This window comes from Drosophila busckii, chromosome X, assembly GCF_011750605.1.
Source record: "Drosophila busckii strain San Diego stock center, stock number 13000-0081.31 chromosome X, ASM1175060v1, whole genome shotgun sequence".
In the NCBI taxonomy this organism is placed as follows: Eukaryota; Metazoa; Arthropoda; class Insecta; order Diptera; family Drosophilidae; genus Drosophila; species Drosophila busckii.
In genome coordinates, this window is record NC_046608.1 from 7887735 (window position 1) to 7900842 (window position 13108).

Genomic DNA, 13108 nt, shown 5'->3' on the forward strand with positions numbered 1-13108 from the left:
TGTAAGCTAAATTGATTATAATTTTTCTAAATGATTAATTTAATCAATTCATTTAAAAATGAAGTGAATTTTGTTGTTATTGCAATTCGTAAATATTAATCCTTTAAAAATATGCAAATTCCGAGCTCTAATTATCAGTAAATAATATGTTTATGTATTACGTATTCTAAAATATTACTGAAAACATAAAATAATAAACTCAAACTTATAAATACTTAAGTTAAGCATATAGGTAATATTCAATAATTCTAAACAATAATTGCACAAATCAATATTATTAATATTTATGTACTTTGTATTTTAAAAACGTATTAGCTATAGTTTAGTTTGAGCTACAAACAAAGTCAAGCGAGCAATTGAGGCTTAGGCCAAGTGTTTGAGTTAACCAAACTGATGAACGTTGTGCGCTTTTTAAGGCAACCAACCTCTCACCCCCTCGCCCCTTGCCCACAATTAACAACAGCCGTGGCTCTCGCAGCCCGACATATTTGATAATGAACCTTTAATAACCGTCAAGAGGCTGGCGAGGAAGCGTTACGTGCGGCAGCCCAAAGTTGCGACAAGACAGCGAGAGAGAGAGAGAGAGAGTGAGAGAGAGAGCGAGTGGAAGTAAGCGGGGGGTGCAGGACATAACACAGGGGTTAGCGCATAAGAGCGCCCCTATATATATGACAGCAGCAGCAGCAACGTTTTATGCAAACACAAGCTAAGCTCACACACACACACACACACAGGCAGAAAGACAGAGCGACAGACAACGAGACAGCGCAGGTTAAAAATGTTGTTTTTGGATTTTTATTTTTATTTTCTTTTTTGCAGAGCTTCAAGTCGAGGACGTCGAAGCCGTCTTCAGACGAAGCCCCTCACTCCACCACACCCAAGCACATCCATTGGCAGTAGCCAGACAGTCGCTGTCACGAACACAAACTCACGTGGATTTTATTTTAGAGCTATGCATGTGTGCGTGTGTGTGTGTGTGTGAAGTTTAGAATTCAACAATGCGCTATAATCATTGGCGTTGACTTTAAAACACAGTTACAAATCATTTTTGTCATTGTTTTCGCTTAGCCAGGCTAACACAACATAAAACAAAAAAAAAAAAAAAGCGGCGCACAGTGGCACAACAATCTGAAATAATTTAAAATTCTATGCTGTTAAATTTTGCTTTGAAAATTACAAATAAACATAGCAAAATGTCTAAAAATTAAATTTTTTAAAGCTGCACTAATATACAAGCTATATTATTTTTATACGCCAGCAGTCTATTTATATTAAATTCCATTTATATTAATTATATGCACAAAGTACTGCATTAAATGAATTAAAATTTCATAACCATATTATATATACAAAGCACAGCTCATTGAACCTGTTTATTGAGCCTAAATGGGTAGATGAACCGTTTGCATTGAACTTTGGCAGCGTCGCCTTGACCCCAAGGCTCAACTCGGGCAACGATCTGCCAAGGTTAATCAACAAAACAAAAGAGAGAGAGAGAGAGAGAGCGAGAGACTGAGAATAAAATTTGCTTATTTATTTATTTATTCTACATCGGGCAACTTGCTAGCATCAGTGATATTATCATAGCAGCCCATATCGGCCTTATAGAGTATGCGATTAATATGAAACTGTACGGTGTGCTTAGCGTTCGGCGTATATTTGCTAAACTTGTTCCCCAAATACTGTAGAAAGAAGCCATCATCATCGCTGCTTGACTGTTGTGGCAACAACAGCTGCTTCTCCGAATTTGTTGCCGTCTGCGCCGAGCTGCAACTTGGGGCTGTTGTTGCTGCTGCTGCCACACTTGATGGGTTTGGGGTCGTTGCCTTGGCTTTAGTTTCATTACGCACGGCAAGTGCAAGTTTCTCCTCATTGTGTTTGTTGTTGTTATCCTTGTTATCGGGCATTTGACTTAAGGTTTCATCCGTATCCTCTCGCATCTCAAATTTACCCAAGTAAACGCTTTCAAATTGTCCACTTTGCGTTGGATTGACATCATTGGTGTCTATTTCAATGCTGCAAGGCTTCGTCTGCAAGTAGTTTGAAGTACATAAAAATTAGTGCTTGGAATTATAAAAACTATCGATTAGAATTTATATTTATCAATTGCTTTACCTTGTCTAGCGCTAACTGTTGATTAGTTTTTGGTTCTTCCAGTCTAAATGCCAGTACTTCCTATAAATGCAAATTTAGAAATATATATATATGTATGTATGTATATCTAGTGTCGACTAACGCTTAACGAACAGAACGAACAAAATTCTTATTACTACATAAACAAAAGAACGTAGGTCCAGTGTAAAAGTATTACCTTTCTATTAATATCATTGACGACGTTACTCTCGGAGTTTGCTGCTTCCTCAATGCCTTGAATTTTGGAACGTTTTTTGAAATTTTCGAACCAACCCTTGCTGGCCTTAAACACTTCTTCTTTGAGTGTCGATGTGGCCGGTATATTGTCTATCAATTCATCAAATATCTTTTTAGCCTTCTCACAAATTACAATGCGCGTGCTGGATTCAGCTTTTATTTGATTCTCATCCATCCATAATAGAAGTAATCTTTCCACATCATCAAGCATACGTGGACGTTGCGAAGATATTCTGGAAACCCCTTTTGAAGCATTGATGTGCTTCAGCTTGTCCGCATTCTTGAGTATGGTGGAAATAGTGGATTTTGATAGTTTGAAGGCGCGACCAAGATTTGTTACGCTCAGTCCTTGCTTATGCTTTTCAACGATTTGATGTTTAAGCGCAATAGTTATAGTAACTCTCTTTTTGGCTTTATTATGCAAAGCTCTGTTGGTCGGCATCTTCGAATCAAAGAATTAATATGCGTAATTTGGTAGTAGTTGGCCCTTTTAACCGTTGGTCGTTGTACGAGATGCTGTTGAAACGAAAGCTAAATGCATACTGATTCATTCGGTATTTACCGCTGTTAGTTCGTTCGTTCGTTAAACGAATCGTCGACTGTTATAATAAAGCAACCCCCACTTACCGACTTGATACGCAACCCATGCGGTTCTGTTTCGAACGAGAACAGTGACGACAGCTGACATGCATTATTTTCGCTCGAGCTCTGTTCTTTTTGTTGTTGTATTGTCGATCGGCGTCGCTGCTTCTCGAGCATTACCTCGGCATAGGTCGATGAATGTTTGCGCTTGAGGTGACGCATTAGGTTCTCCGAATGTCTGCCGGCCATATCAAAGTAGCAAATTTTGCACGTGCTTTTGCGTGTTTCATCATTGTAAATGAAATGATTGTTAACGGGATTTTTATACTTCCTTGTGGACATTTTGTAAATTGAATTCTTTATTTTTTGTCGCAGGCACAGACAGACACAGCAGTTACGGCCAACTGAAATGTTTAAACGGAATCAGCTATTAGAAAAATGAGCAATAAACAATAATAATAATAACAACCTACAAACGAACAAACGAACGAACGAGCGAGCGTACGTTAGGTAGGTGCGCGAAAAGCGTGCGTCGTATATGAGTATCGTATGTTTACTGAACCACACACACACACATATGCACAAACTATAGGAACGATTTAAGAGAAAACCAGGGCAGAGACCGATTTATGAACCGGCTGCCAAACAAGTTGCTGCTGCCTAAGAGCGTTTCGCTGTAAGCGAAAGAGAGAGAGAGAGAGAGAGAGAGAGAGCGATTGAGAGAGCGGTTCGTTACGTTCCGGCACGTAGCGGAACAAAACACAAACAATAACAAAAATTGTCGAAACAGAGGCAGACATTACCCTGGCGTTCCGTTGACTAATATAAACTAATAGGCTATATCACCAGTTCATATGACTGAAGCATTGCTCCTCGGCTTTTATGCCATTTTATTATTGTTAATGGACTTCGAGTGGAAGCCCAGACTGAATGGACTACACCAAGCCATAGTCCGTGTGCTGGACGTCGGAAAAGATCAAACAGCAAAAATATTTCGTTAGACTGACTGAGTTAACTTTGCAGTTTTGAAGTAAATTTAATATTTAATGCTAATTAGAAAAATAAATTATTAGATAGATCATACACTTACTCAAGTTTATTCAACAGCAACATAGAAATCAAACGAAATACCATCGACTTGAGTTGATTGCTTATTAAATGAAACAGTCGAGCTAACGAACTCTTTCAAGAAAGTCTAGTAAGAAGCATATTAATTTTTTTTTTCATTCCAATTGGAAGAAGTAAACATTTGTCCTTTTGTTGCATTGATCAACTGCATTCAGTATTAATTTAAGTGTAATAATAGTTGTACATTGGACATTCTTGTGCCTATGTTCACATTAGTAAGACAAAGGACTAGCAACTAGTATGCGTTTTAATTTGTGGGCAAATAGTTCAAGTCCAAGCCAAAACCGCAGGGTCAATTCACACAGATAGTCGGGCAGGCCGGCAGCTCAGTCGCTTCAGCGCGTCGAACCGGTTTGAAACGGTTTGTGTGCTGAACGCAGAAAATAAGCAAAGGGAGCAGCGGGGTAGGGGAAGTCAGTTGTAATTGCTGCTGTAGTTGTAGTTACTACTACTCTTGCTGCTGTGCTAAAACGCGTTGTGAAATCTGAGGGTCACTTACACACACATATTTATACACACACGCACATACATATAGACAATTGTGCATGCTTGTATTGCTTAGTCTCCACTTTGACTGCTTGTTGTAGTTGCTGCTGTTGCTCAACTTGAATGCAGACTTTTTAAAGTACTAAACAGCTGTTCGGCTGCTGCAGGGGAAGAAGAACTAGAGCACAGTGACATGAGCTTACAAGTGTAGTGTACGTTTAATTACATGTGCTCGATTACTCCAAGTGTAAATGAGTTGATTATTATTTACCTGAGTGTGCGATTCAAAATGGTTTTGAAAGTTTTATATGTCCTGTATGATAAAATATGCAAATTGTATGTAAATCTTTAACCATCTACATATCTTTATTATGTTTATAGTTTCATGGCATAATTTCAAATTTAGTGAACACTTCTTGAGCAACATTTTATACATTTTAGGCTTAACAAAGTCGCTTATGAAGTAAATTTTAAATAAGCGAACTTTTAGTATTTTTTTTTATTCATTAGCATGAATTTCTGTATATATGTGTAAATTTAGTATGCAATCTGTCTATGAAGAACTGAGCGCTTTATTTGTTGCTTCCTTCCATTTTACATACCTAACGCTTGTCAATAGCAACCGACATGCAAAATATCTATTTTTTTTATATAGAATTTAATACCGTAGAGCTATAAATATACAAATAATAATAAGCTTTTGGCTTTTGTTGAGGTTTTCTATTTATAAAATTGTTTAATTTGGCCCTTAGCATATTGAATTCACATGCATTCATATTAATTTGAATTTAGTTGCGCTTTTTGTAAATTCAATAAGCGCGTAATGAAATTTTTTTTTTGTAAATTGCTCTGACATTTGGTTTCTATTACAAACAATTAATTCTGCTGTAAAACAGAAATCCCTAAAGCTATTTATAGCAGTTGCCGCAAAAACAGTCAATCAACAATCAATAGCAGCAGCAGCAGTAGTAGTAAGCGAGCATAAACCGTCCACACAACCCAACCCTCCCGCCCGCTCAAATAGAGCAGACATATGTGCGAAAATATAAATGCGAAAAGGAAAAAATTCGCAGCAATCGGCGACGCTCAAATCAAATCACAAAAAATTAATCGCAGGAAATTAGAAGCTTTTCACATTCATATAAAGTAAAGTGTGGGGAGGGAGGTAGTTGAGTTGGCTTTGAAGTCAGTCGTAGCGAGGGGCTCTCTGTCAATTCACTGCTGTGCCCACTTGTTTGCGAAATGTTTTGCTGGTCGTCGCACGGTTCGGTTTGGTTTTGGTTTCGTTTCGTTCAGTTCAGTGCGGTTCAAGTATTGCTAGCTGGCTGGGGTGGAGTGGGGTGGGTTTATGTCCTTGTACGACTTCTGTTGCGCACATAGAGAGAGAGAGTGGGAGACCCACCCAAGATATATAGTATGTGTGTAGATTGTATTTTCAATAGGATTTGGCTAATGTTCATGGGCGCGTTTCCATCAATGTCACTTTTGTCGAACTCCGAAACGGAATACGGAACCCCCCGTAGCGGTAACCCCCACACATGCTTGTGTGCAGCAAAGGAGGAAAATGTGAACGTAAAATACTCGACACCAGGCAAACAACTTCATGTTATTGTCCCACCATACCCCAGACCACACTCTTGGGCTCCCCTGTGAAGTCAACGCTTGAACATTTCATTGCTTCGACGCGATTTCCGCATAAACACAAAGGCAGGACACACACAGACACTGCCGAACGAACGAAAGGATGAACGCTTTGTCAACGACGGGGGAGTGGCAGTTAAGGGGCAGGCGTTTGCATAGTCCTCGCTTATATGTGTGTGTGTGTGTGAGTGTGTGTGTGTGGGTGGGGGAAAGCGTTTGTCACTCGCTTGCCTTTGCTTGCTTTTGTCAGAACTTTGACGACGCAATATTTGCGGTGCTGGTGGTTCTCTCTCTCTCTCTCTCAATCTCATTTTGTGTGTGTGTGTGTGTTTGGCACATACTGTGCCTTTGCTTGGCAGCTCTCAACTCTTGTGCTCATATTTTATGCACAAATTGTGTGAGCTCCTGCTCCAGCAGCAACTTCCTCTGGATCATGCATATGCAGCAAAATCTAAAGCAAGCAAGCAAACATAAATAAAAAATTGTTAACTGTTGCCTGGATTTGCTTTATATTGTGTTGTTGTTGCTTTAACAGGCTTTTGCGTAAATTCATTTTCATAAATTTCATAGCATACTTTTTGCAGCGCAGCTTTCTTAGCTCCCTAAAAGTATGCTGCATGCAATTTTTGCGGTTTTTCGCAGCATCAAGTGGTTGCTGCTGCAGTTGAAGTTGTCATCAAAACAAACAACATAGTTGCCCAGCCGCAAACCTTATAGACCGCACAGACTTGTGCCTTTGACATAAATAAATAATAATTATACCGAAGCATAGACCACATGTACACCAGCTTTTCAATAAGAGCAACATATGGATTAACGTCTTAAATAATAGATTTCTCTATATAAATGTATTTATCTAAAACTAAATTAAATAATATTTGCATACAAATTTCAAATTTAATCGCAATGAAATTTAATAAAGTAAAGTACAACTAAAAATGAGCGCCATCTATAATTTGATTTGACTTTAGCTATATTCATATTTGCAATAAGAGCAAGTACGAAGATATGGCGCCTAATTTATTAACATAAATTAATAAAATGCAGAATGATTTTCATTTTTAGCTAAATATAAATATTTTCAATAGTAAAAATGTATAGTTGCTATAAATTAAATTCATTAGCATTAATAAAATGAAGTACAACATCGAATGGGGCCGTTTCTGATTAAAAAAATTAAAATGTAAGTGCATTGATTCCAAGCAATAAATTTGTTTGAATTGTATAAATGGTTTTCAATGGATTTATCGACATTTCCTAGAAAGCTAAAAGTCAAAAACTACAAAATTACTACTAACTGACTTTAAATTTTTCAATTGAAATTTTTGTATGACGTGCGCTCAGCTCTTGGAAAAAAAACACGATACGCCGTCAATTCAAGTTAACATTTGAGCCAGAATAGCTCTATGGGGAGTTAACAGCTGGCGAAAAGTAGGCAAGCATGAAATTAATTGACGTCATTTGGGCTTTTTAAATCACAATTATTTTTACTGCAAAATATACAAAGTAGACAGTGAGAGAGAGAGAGAGACAAATTGATTATTTTTATAAATTTCAAGTGTAGACGTGACGAGCTTTGTTGTAATTTATTTTTTTTTAAATATATACAGTTTTTTTATTTGGTACTAAATACAGATGGGTGTACGTCAGTGGTTGCTGCAACTGCTTGGTGTGCGTCATGTGGCAGCTGCCAATGCAACTCCAAGCCAAACAATGGGCGCACGCCTAAGAAGTGCGCTGATGCGAGCCATGCCCTGGTTGCAGGTAAAAACGTGAGGCCACCAAGGCTACAACCCAACCCAACCCAACCCAACACCCAAATCTCCTTTTTCGCAGTTGCAACCAATGAAGCATGAATTGCTGCCAGCGCCACGTATGGGCATGCGGCGTGCTCTGTTCATACCACAAGCAGCTGCAATGCGTATGCGGAAGCAGCAACAATGTAAGCAGCCGTTGCATGCTGTTGACAAACAGGTTGAAGTTGGAGATGATGACGGCAGTGCCAGGGGCCTGCTTGATGTGCTGGCCAAGGCGCGTCCATGCAGCAGCAGCAGCGTTGTCATGAGCAGAAGCCGCAAGCTAAGCTGTCGCCACAATGTTGGGCAGGCGCCACATCCAATGCGTATACGCGATGCGCTCGCCTCGCGTCGCATCAACAATCTGCAGCTAACGCAAAAGAAATAACCCCCCACTGTACCTCGCTCAACTTTCAAACTAAAAACCAAGCTTGCTTTTCGGTATCTTTTTACTATTTTTTTTAATTCCCCTGTGTGGCAGATTTGCACCATCATTAAAATCAACAGCAATGCACATAATTTTTAGCTGAGCATCGTCTCATGTGACCCCGTTAAGTCGGCAGTGTCCAGTCTAGAGCAAGTGTCCTTTACACCAAAAAGGAAACCCACCCTAGCAACCACCACCAAAGCGACTAACCCAAGCTCTATTAAGAGGGGTGTCGTTAAAAAGAAAAAGGTCAACGATGCGTATTTTATGAATACATAGATTGAAATCCACCCAAAGGCAATGATGAGTTCTCACTCTCTCTCTTCCTCTCTCTCTTTCTGGCTTCACCCTTGCTGGCTGCAAATGGACTTGACAGCGCGTGTGAAACGATTCACTTGAATTGCCTATTAGAGCTCACTTTGTCTAACGCTTACATAATCAACTATTATTTAAAATATGTACTCAGCTTGTTGCTTGTTGAGTTCAGCGAGCTTAGCAGTTAACTAATTGAAGCAAATTAGAGCTAGAGCTGGAGCTGGAAGTTGAAGAATTCTCAAATATTTGCAAATAGATTTCAGCTCTTTGGAATTTTGTTTGCTCGATATTTTAATTGAGCAGCCAAACTATGCGCAATCAAAAGTTCAAATTATATAATGAAATCGTAATAAAGTGTGAGCTAGTTATTTAGTATGCTGTCTCTTCTTTTGATTGAATTGCATACAACTTTGCAGTTTTTATTCGCCAAATCTCAGTCGAACTACAATGCTGTCAAACAGAAAAATATGATGAAAGTTAATTCATGCTCTGTTATCTTTTCTCGAAATTCCATTCGGTCTACAATTCAATTCAAAACTCTAAACTTTTGTATAAAATACCGGAATACCGATGATATGAATGCCAAATAAAGTGCAAGAGAGTTAAATTAATTGATTATTATAAATGAAATTGAATTAAAACATTTGGCTTCTTGCCTTGCTGAATAAAATATTTGCTTACTCGCTCTCTCTCTCTCTTTCTCTCTCTCTCACTTTCTATTGTGTGTCATATAATAATAATATGAAATGTTTATTAGTGCATAGCTTAAAATAGTACAATATACTTAGTGTATGGGTGTGTGTGTGTGTGTGTGTGTTTTAGTGTTTAGAGTTGTGCAATTGCTAGGAAAGTGTTTGGCTGTTGGGGCGTATACTTAATGCATAGGTGCTATATATATGTGTATATGCTATATGGTTGATTGAAAGCAGATTCTCAATAGTTCAATCGGTCGCACAGAACTCTAAAAGATCTCGATAACTACAGATATTATGGCAACACCTGTGTATAGCGCCATTCTGCAATCGTAAATATCCATCATCGGGCATCGTCGAACGCTTGTTGCGTAAGCCAAAGCTGTTGGCTGAAAAGGCAAATGAAAATTTATATATGATATAGTTGGATTTACAGTTTGTGAACTTACGATATAGATCGTCCAGGGATAGCGTGCGACCGCCACAGACTTTGTCAATTGTGTCGTGTAGCTTGGTGGAGCAGACTTTTTTATTTTCCATACCATATGAGGGCACCGTGATCGGTACGGCAGCAACAAAGACAATGCTGCATGCCACGCACAGCAGTGTGGCAACTAGCAATGAACAGTAGCTTGTAAAGATCATCTAAAAGCAATAGAAATGCAAAGAAAATGTTGTAAGTTAAGTAAGTTTGTCCTTGAGCCTAACGCTTAAGCCTAAGTTCATTTCTTTTAGCTTGAGCTGCCTGCTCTTTCTCTCTCGCTCAGCTGTGCGTGCGTGCGTTGTGCCTGAGGCGTCTCCGCTTATCAGTATCAAATATTATTGTATACATGCTTATTCTTATTACTTTTGTTTTTTTTTTTTTTTTCTTTCAGCATTTCTGTTTTTGTTTGCGTCGCGGCGCGGGCCAGGAAATATTTACATAAACTTCAATGTTTAAAAATAAACCAAGCTGTGTGAGTCTGCCATACGCTTATCATTTGGAACATGAAATTTTATATATATATATACATATTATACTATATAACTATATATAGTGAAGATTGCCTGCCGCTGTGCAGATTGTTAGACTCGAAGACACAGACTAAAGTCTCTCGCGCTCTCTATATAAAAAAAAAAACGCAAGGCAAAGGGTTCAAGCTTTAAATATATCAACGTGTTGACTCGAAAATGTACAAAATATTAAGTATACGCATGATTGAGCTGGTTCAATGCTGTTTCAATGCCCTCTTACTGTGCTAATCGACTATTAAGCGTATATATTTTATATATATATATATAGATGCCTTGGTTATTGGCTAGACAAGCAGCAGCAGCAGCTTTTCCATAGAAAAACGACATTTAGTAGCTTTGACCCCACTCCCCCCGCCCACCAAGCAAGCAAGCAACCAGCCAGTTAAGGTGTGGGCACTCACAATTGGAAATTACTGTCAATTGAAATACGTTTTATTTATAGCTAATTGCTAAATGGCTTCATTTCATAATATCCTTTAGCTTGGCTATAAATAAATTAAGTATACGCACGCATGTACATGCAATAAATTGATGCATAGCTAATATTATAGCAGATGCTTAACCTCTGACTAGTTAATGAAGTGATGTACAGCTGATGTAATGATTTACAGCTGATGTATTGCTGTCTAGGCATAACAAAAAATGCAGTTTTGTCATAAACTAAAGCTGCTGTGCTGATGTACAGCTAATGTACAGTTGATGTACGCTTGATGTACAGCTGTAATATATGCAGTTTTAATATAAACTACAGCCTTCTCTTATGCTGTACAGCTGATGTAAAATGCTAAAGCCTTTGCCATTAAACTTTTAAGCTAATAAATTATATTCAGTCTTTAGTTATTATTATTATATTTTATTCTATAGCGAACTTACTTTGCATGCTAATCTTATTAGAATCGCCTTTAGATTTTTGATTTCCGTTTCCGATCGCTCGCTGCACTTGCTTCAGCTCCCAATTGTTTAACGAGTTTAATTAATTTGTTTATAAATTTTGTTTTGCGTTTTATAAAAATTTTATCACTTGCTTAAGGAACTTTCTTGTCTTTTGTTTTCGTTCTTTTGCAATCACACACAGTTTCAAAAATCACAATTTAATGCCACAACAAAAATAAAAAAAATAACGTTTATATAAATATTAAAAAATAATTAAAAAAAAATAAAATAAAACAAATGGCAAAATGTTGCGCTTTGCCCGTTGCGCGTGGAAATTTTTATAGAGTAAGAGCTTCAGCTTTAGTTTAAGCTCTAGTTGTTGGTATCGATGGTATCGTTATGGCTTAAAATGTCTAACTGATTGTAAGGGCGTGGTGTTGTCTGTAGTTGCTGCTGCTGCTGCTGGTGGTTAATGAGACGCGTCAATTTGCGAATTTGTTGCATGTCGCAAGTTGTGGGCTGAGTGTATCCTTTTTTTGTTTTGTTTTTTTTTTTTTTCACTTAAAAGCTGAAAAGTGATTTGGGTCGAGCGCACGACCCAACACGATGCGGCTGGCTTGGATTTGGAACGCGCTTTGATGATCAGGCTCGCTTGCTGTATGATCAAATGGGCTGCTCCAAATGCGTAGTCTCTTCTCTCTCTCTCGCTCACACGCTCGTTCGCTCTCGCTCTTTTTCTCTGTTTCGTGCTCAGTTGCGCTCACAAGCGTTCGCTCTACTATTACTCAAGCAGTGCGCTCTCGCTCTCTCTCTCTCTCTCTCTCTCTCTCTCTCTCAGCTGCTGTTGCGCTCTCTCTGGCTTGCTCCTCTGCAGGAGTGAGTGGTGGGGGAGAGGGGGTCTGAGCAAGGGTTTTTTACTGACTAAGCAGCAAAATTTTCGTTTTTGTTTGTTACACACACACGCGCGCCCCAAACGCCACGCCCACACGCCTACAAAACGCCTACACAATTCAACAATCAGCTGCACATTTATTACGAAACTCGCTCTCGCTCTCGCTCTGACGCTCTCTCTCTCTCTGCTGCGCTCAGCTTAGTTAGTTGCTTTGGCTTTTGTGTTTGGCAGTGTTTGTGGTTTGTGGGCGGCGGGTTTTGATTTTGACGCGTATTTTTAGCAAGTCGTATGCTATAATTAGACTCAGACTTTAAGTCAGACTATGGCAGGCATATATGTATGTATGTGTGTCTGTGTGTGAGTGTCTGTCGATTGGCGTCTCTTGTTGCTTATCGCACTTACACGCACTTCATGGCACTTGTTTGTTGCTTTGTTTTGTTTGTTTGTTTGTTTTTATGCCTGTTGGCTGGCTTGGTTGATTGCCCGATTGCTGCTGCTGCTGCCTTTTGAAGTTTTGTTTATTTGGCAACTGTAGCTCTCTCTCTCTTGCTATTTCCTGTTGCTATGCATATAGTTAGTTTTACTTTTATTTATTTATGTTGCTGCTGCTGTTTTTTTTTTTTATGGAGGCGAAGATGTCACTTGTTTCACAGCCAAATTGAAAAAGAATTCTTTGTGCACTGCAAGCGGCTGATGAAGCCTCGCCAACGACCGCGTAAATCGGTTCACTCAATCTTTGTATACATACTTATGTATGTACACATACATACATAATATATGATCAGCATGCACACTGTCTAAAAATATATGTATGTGCATAAACAAAAAAAACAAAACAAAATTATGCTTAAGTGAAAACAAAACGTAAACAAAAGTTGACGCTTGAACTTTG

At 38.6% G+C, this 13108-nt stretch overlaps 3 protein-coding genes across 4 annotated transcripts; 1 reads left to right on the forward strand and 2 right to left on the reverse strand.

Moving 5' to 3' along the window:
* Positions 1-1533: 1533 nt before the first annotated feature.
* Positions 1534-3502, reverse strand: LOC108605433 (CG14050). Of its 2 annotated transcripts, XM_017995114.1 has the most exons (4): positions 3422-3502; positions 2998-3356; positions 2116-2175; positions 1534-2030 (listed from the first exon to the last, which is right to left on the reverse strand). In XM_017995114.1, the coding sequence occupies exons 2-4, from the start codon at positions 3292-3294 to the stop codon at positions 1542-1544; spliced, it is 846 nt and encodes a 281-aa protein (XP_017850603.1). In that variant the 5' UTR covers positions 3295-3356; positions 3422-3502; the 3' UTR covers positions 1534-1541. The 2 variants fall into 2 exon arrangements, with proteins under 2 accessions (XP_017850603.1, XP_017850602.1); XM_017995113.1 differs by lacking the exons at positions 2998-3356; positions 3422-3502 and adding an exon at positions 2312-2976.
* A 4289-nt stretch (positions 3503-7791) lies between these two features.
* LOC108605444 (maker342) lies at positions 7792-8920 on the forward strand. Its single transcript, XM_017995126.2, has 2 exons — positions 7792-7971; positions 8044-8920. The coding sequence occupies exons 1-2, from the start codon at positions 7843-7845 to the stop codon at positions 8389-8391; spliced, it is 477 nt and encodes a 158-aa protein (XP_017850615.1). The 5' UTR covers positions 7792-7842; the 3' UTR covers positions 8392-8920.
* Positions 8921-9470: 550 nt separating this feature from the next.
* LOC108605445 (probable insulin-like peptide 6) lies at positions 9471-11559 on the reverse strand. The gene is made up of 3 exons (XM_017995127.2): positions 11325-11559; positions 9887-10082; positions 9471-9826 (listed from the first exon to the last, which is right to left on the reverse strand). Exons 2-3 carry the CDS (start codon positions 10080-10082, stop codon positions 9687-9689), a joined length of 336 nt encoding a protein of 111 aa, XP_017850616.1. The 5' UTR covers positions 11325-11559; the 3' UTR covers positions 9471-9686.
* Between the last annotated feature and the right edge of the window lie 1549 nt (positions 11560-13108).

Coding starts and splice junctions, on each gene's coding strand:
- LOC108605433 (XM_017995113.1), bottom strand. CDS start 2,812: ATGCCGACCAACAGAGCTTTGCATAATAAAGCCAAAAAGAGAGTTACT. Junction 2,176..2,311: donor TCAATGATATTAATAGAAAG/GTAATACTTTTA, acceptor TTGCATTTATAG/GAAGTACTGGCATTTAGACT. Junction 2,031..2,115: donor AACAGTTAGCGCTAGACAAG/GTAAAGCAATTG, acceptor AACTACTTGCAG/ACGAAGCCTTGCAGCATTGA.
- LOC108605444 (XM_017995126.2), top strand. CDS start 7,843: ATGGGTGTACGTCAGTGGTTGCTGCAACTGCTTGGTGTGCGTCATGTG. Junction 7,972..8,043: donor GAGCCATGCCCTGGTTGCAG/GTAAAAACGTGA, acceptor CCTTTTTCGCAG/TTGCAACCAATGAAGCATGA.
- LOC108605445 (XM_017995127.2), bottom strand. CDS start 10,082: ATGATCTTTACAAGCTACTGTTCATTGCTAGTTGCCACACTGCTGTGC. Junction 9,827..9,886: donor ATCCCTGGACGATCTATATC/GTAAGTTCACAA, acceptor TTGCCTTTTCAG/CCAACAGCTTTGGCTTACGC.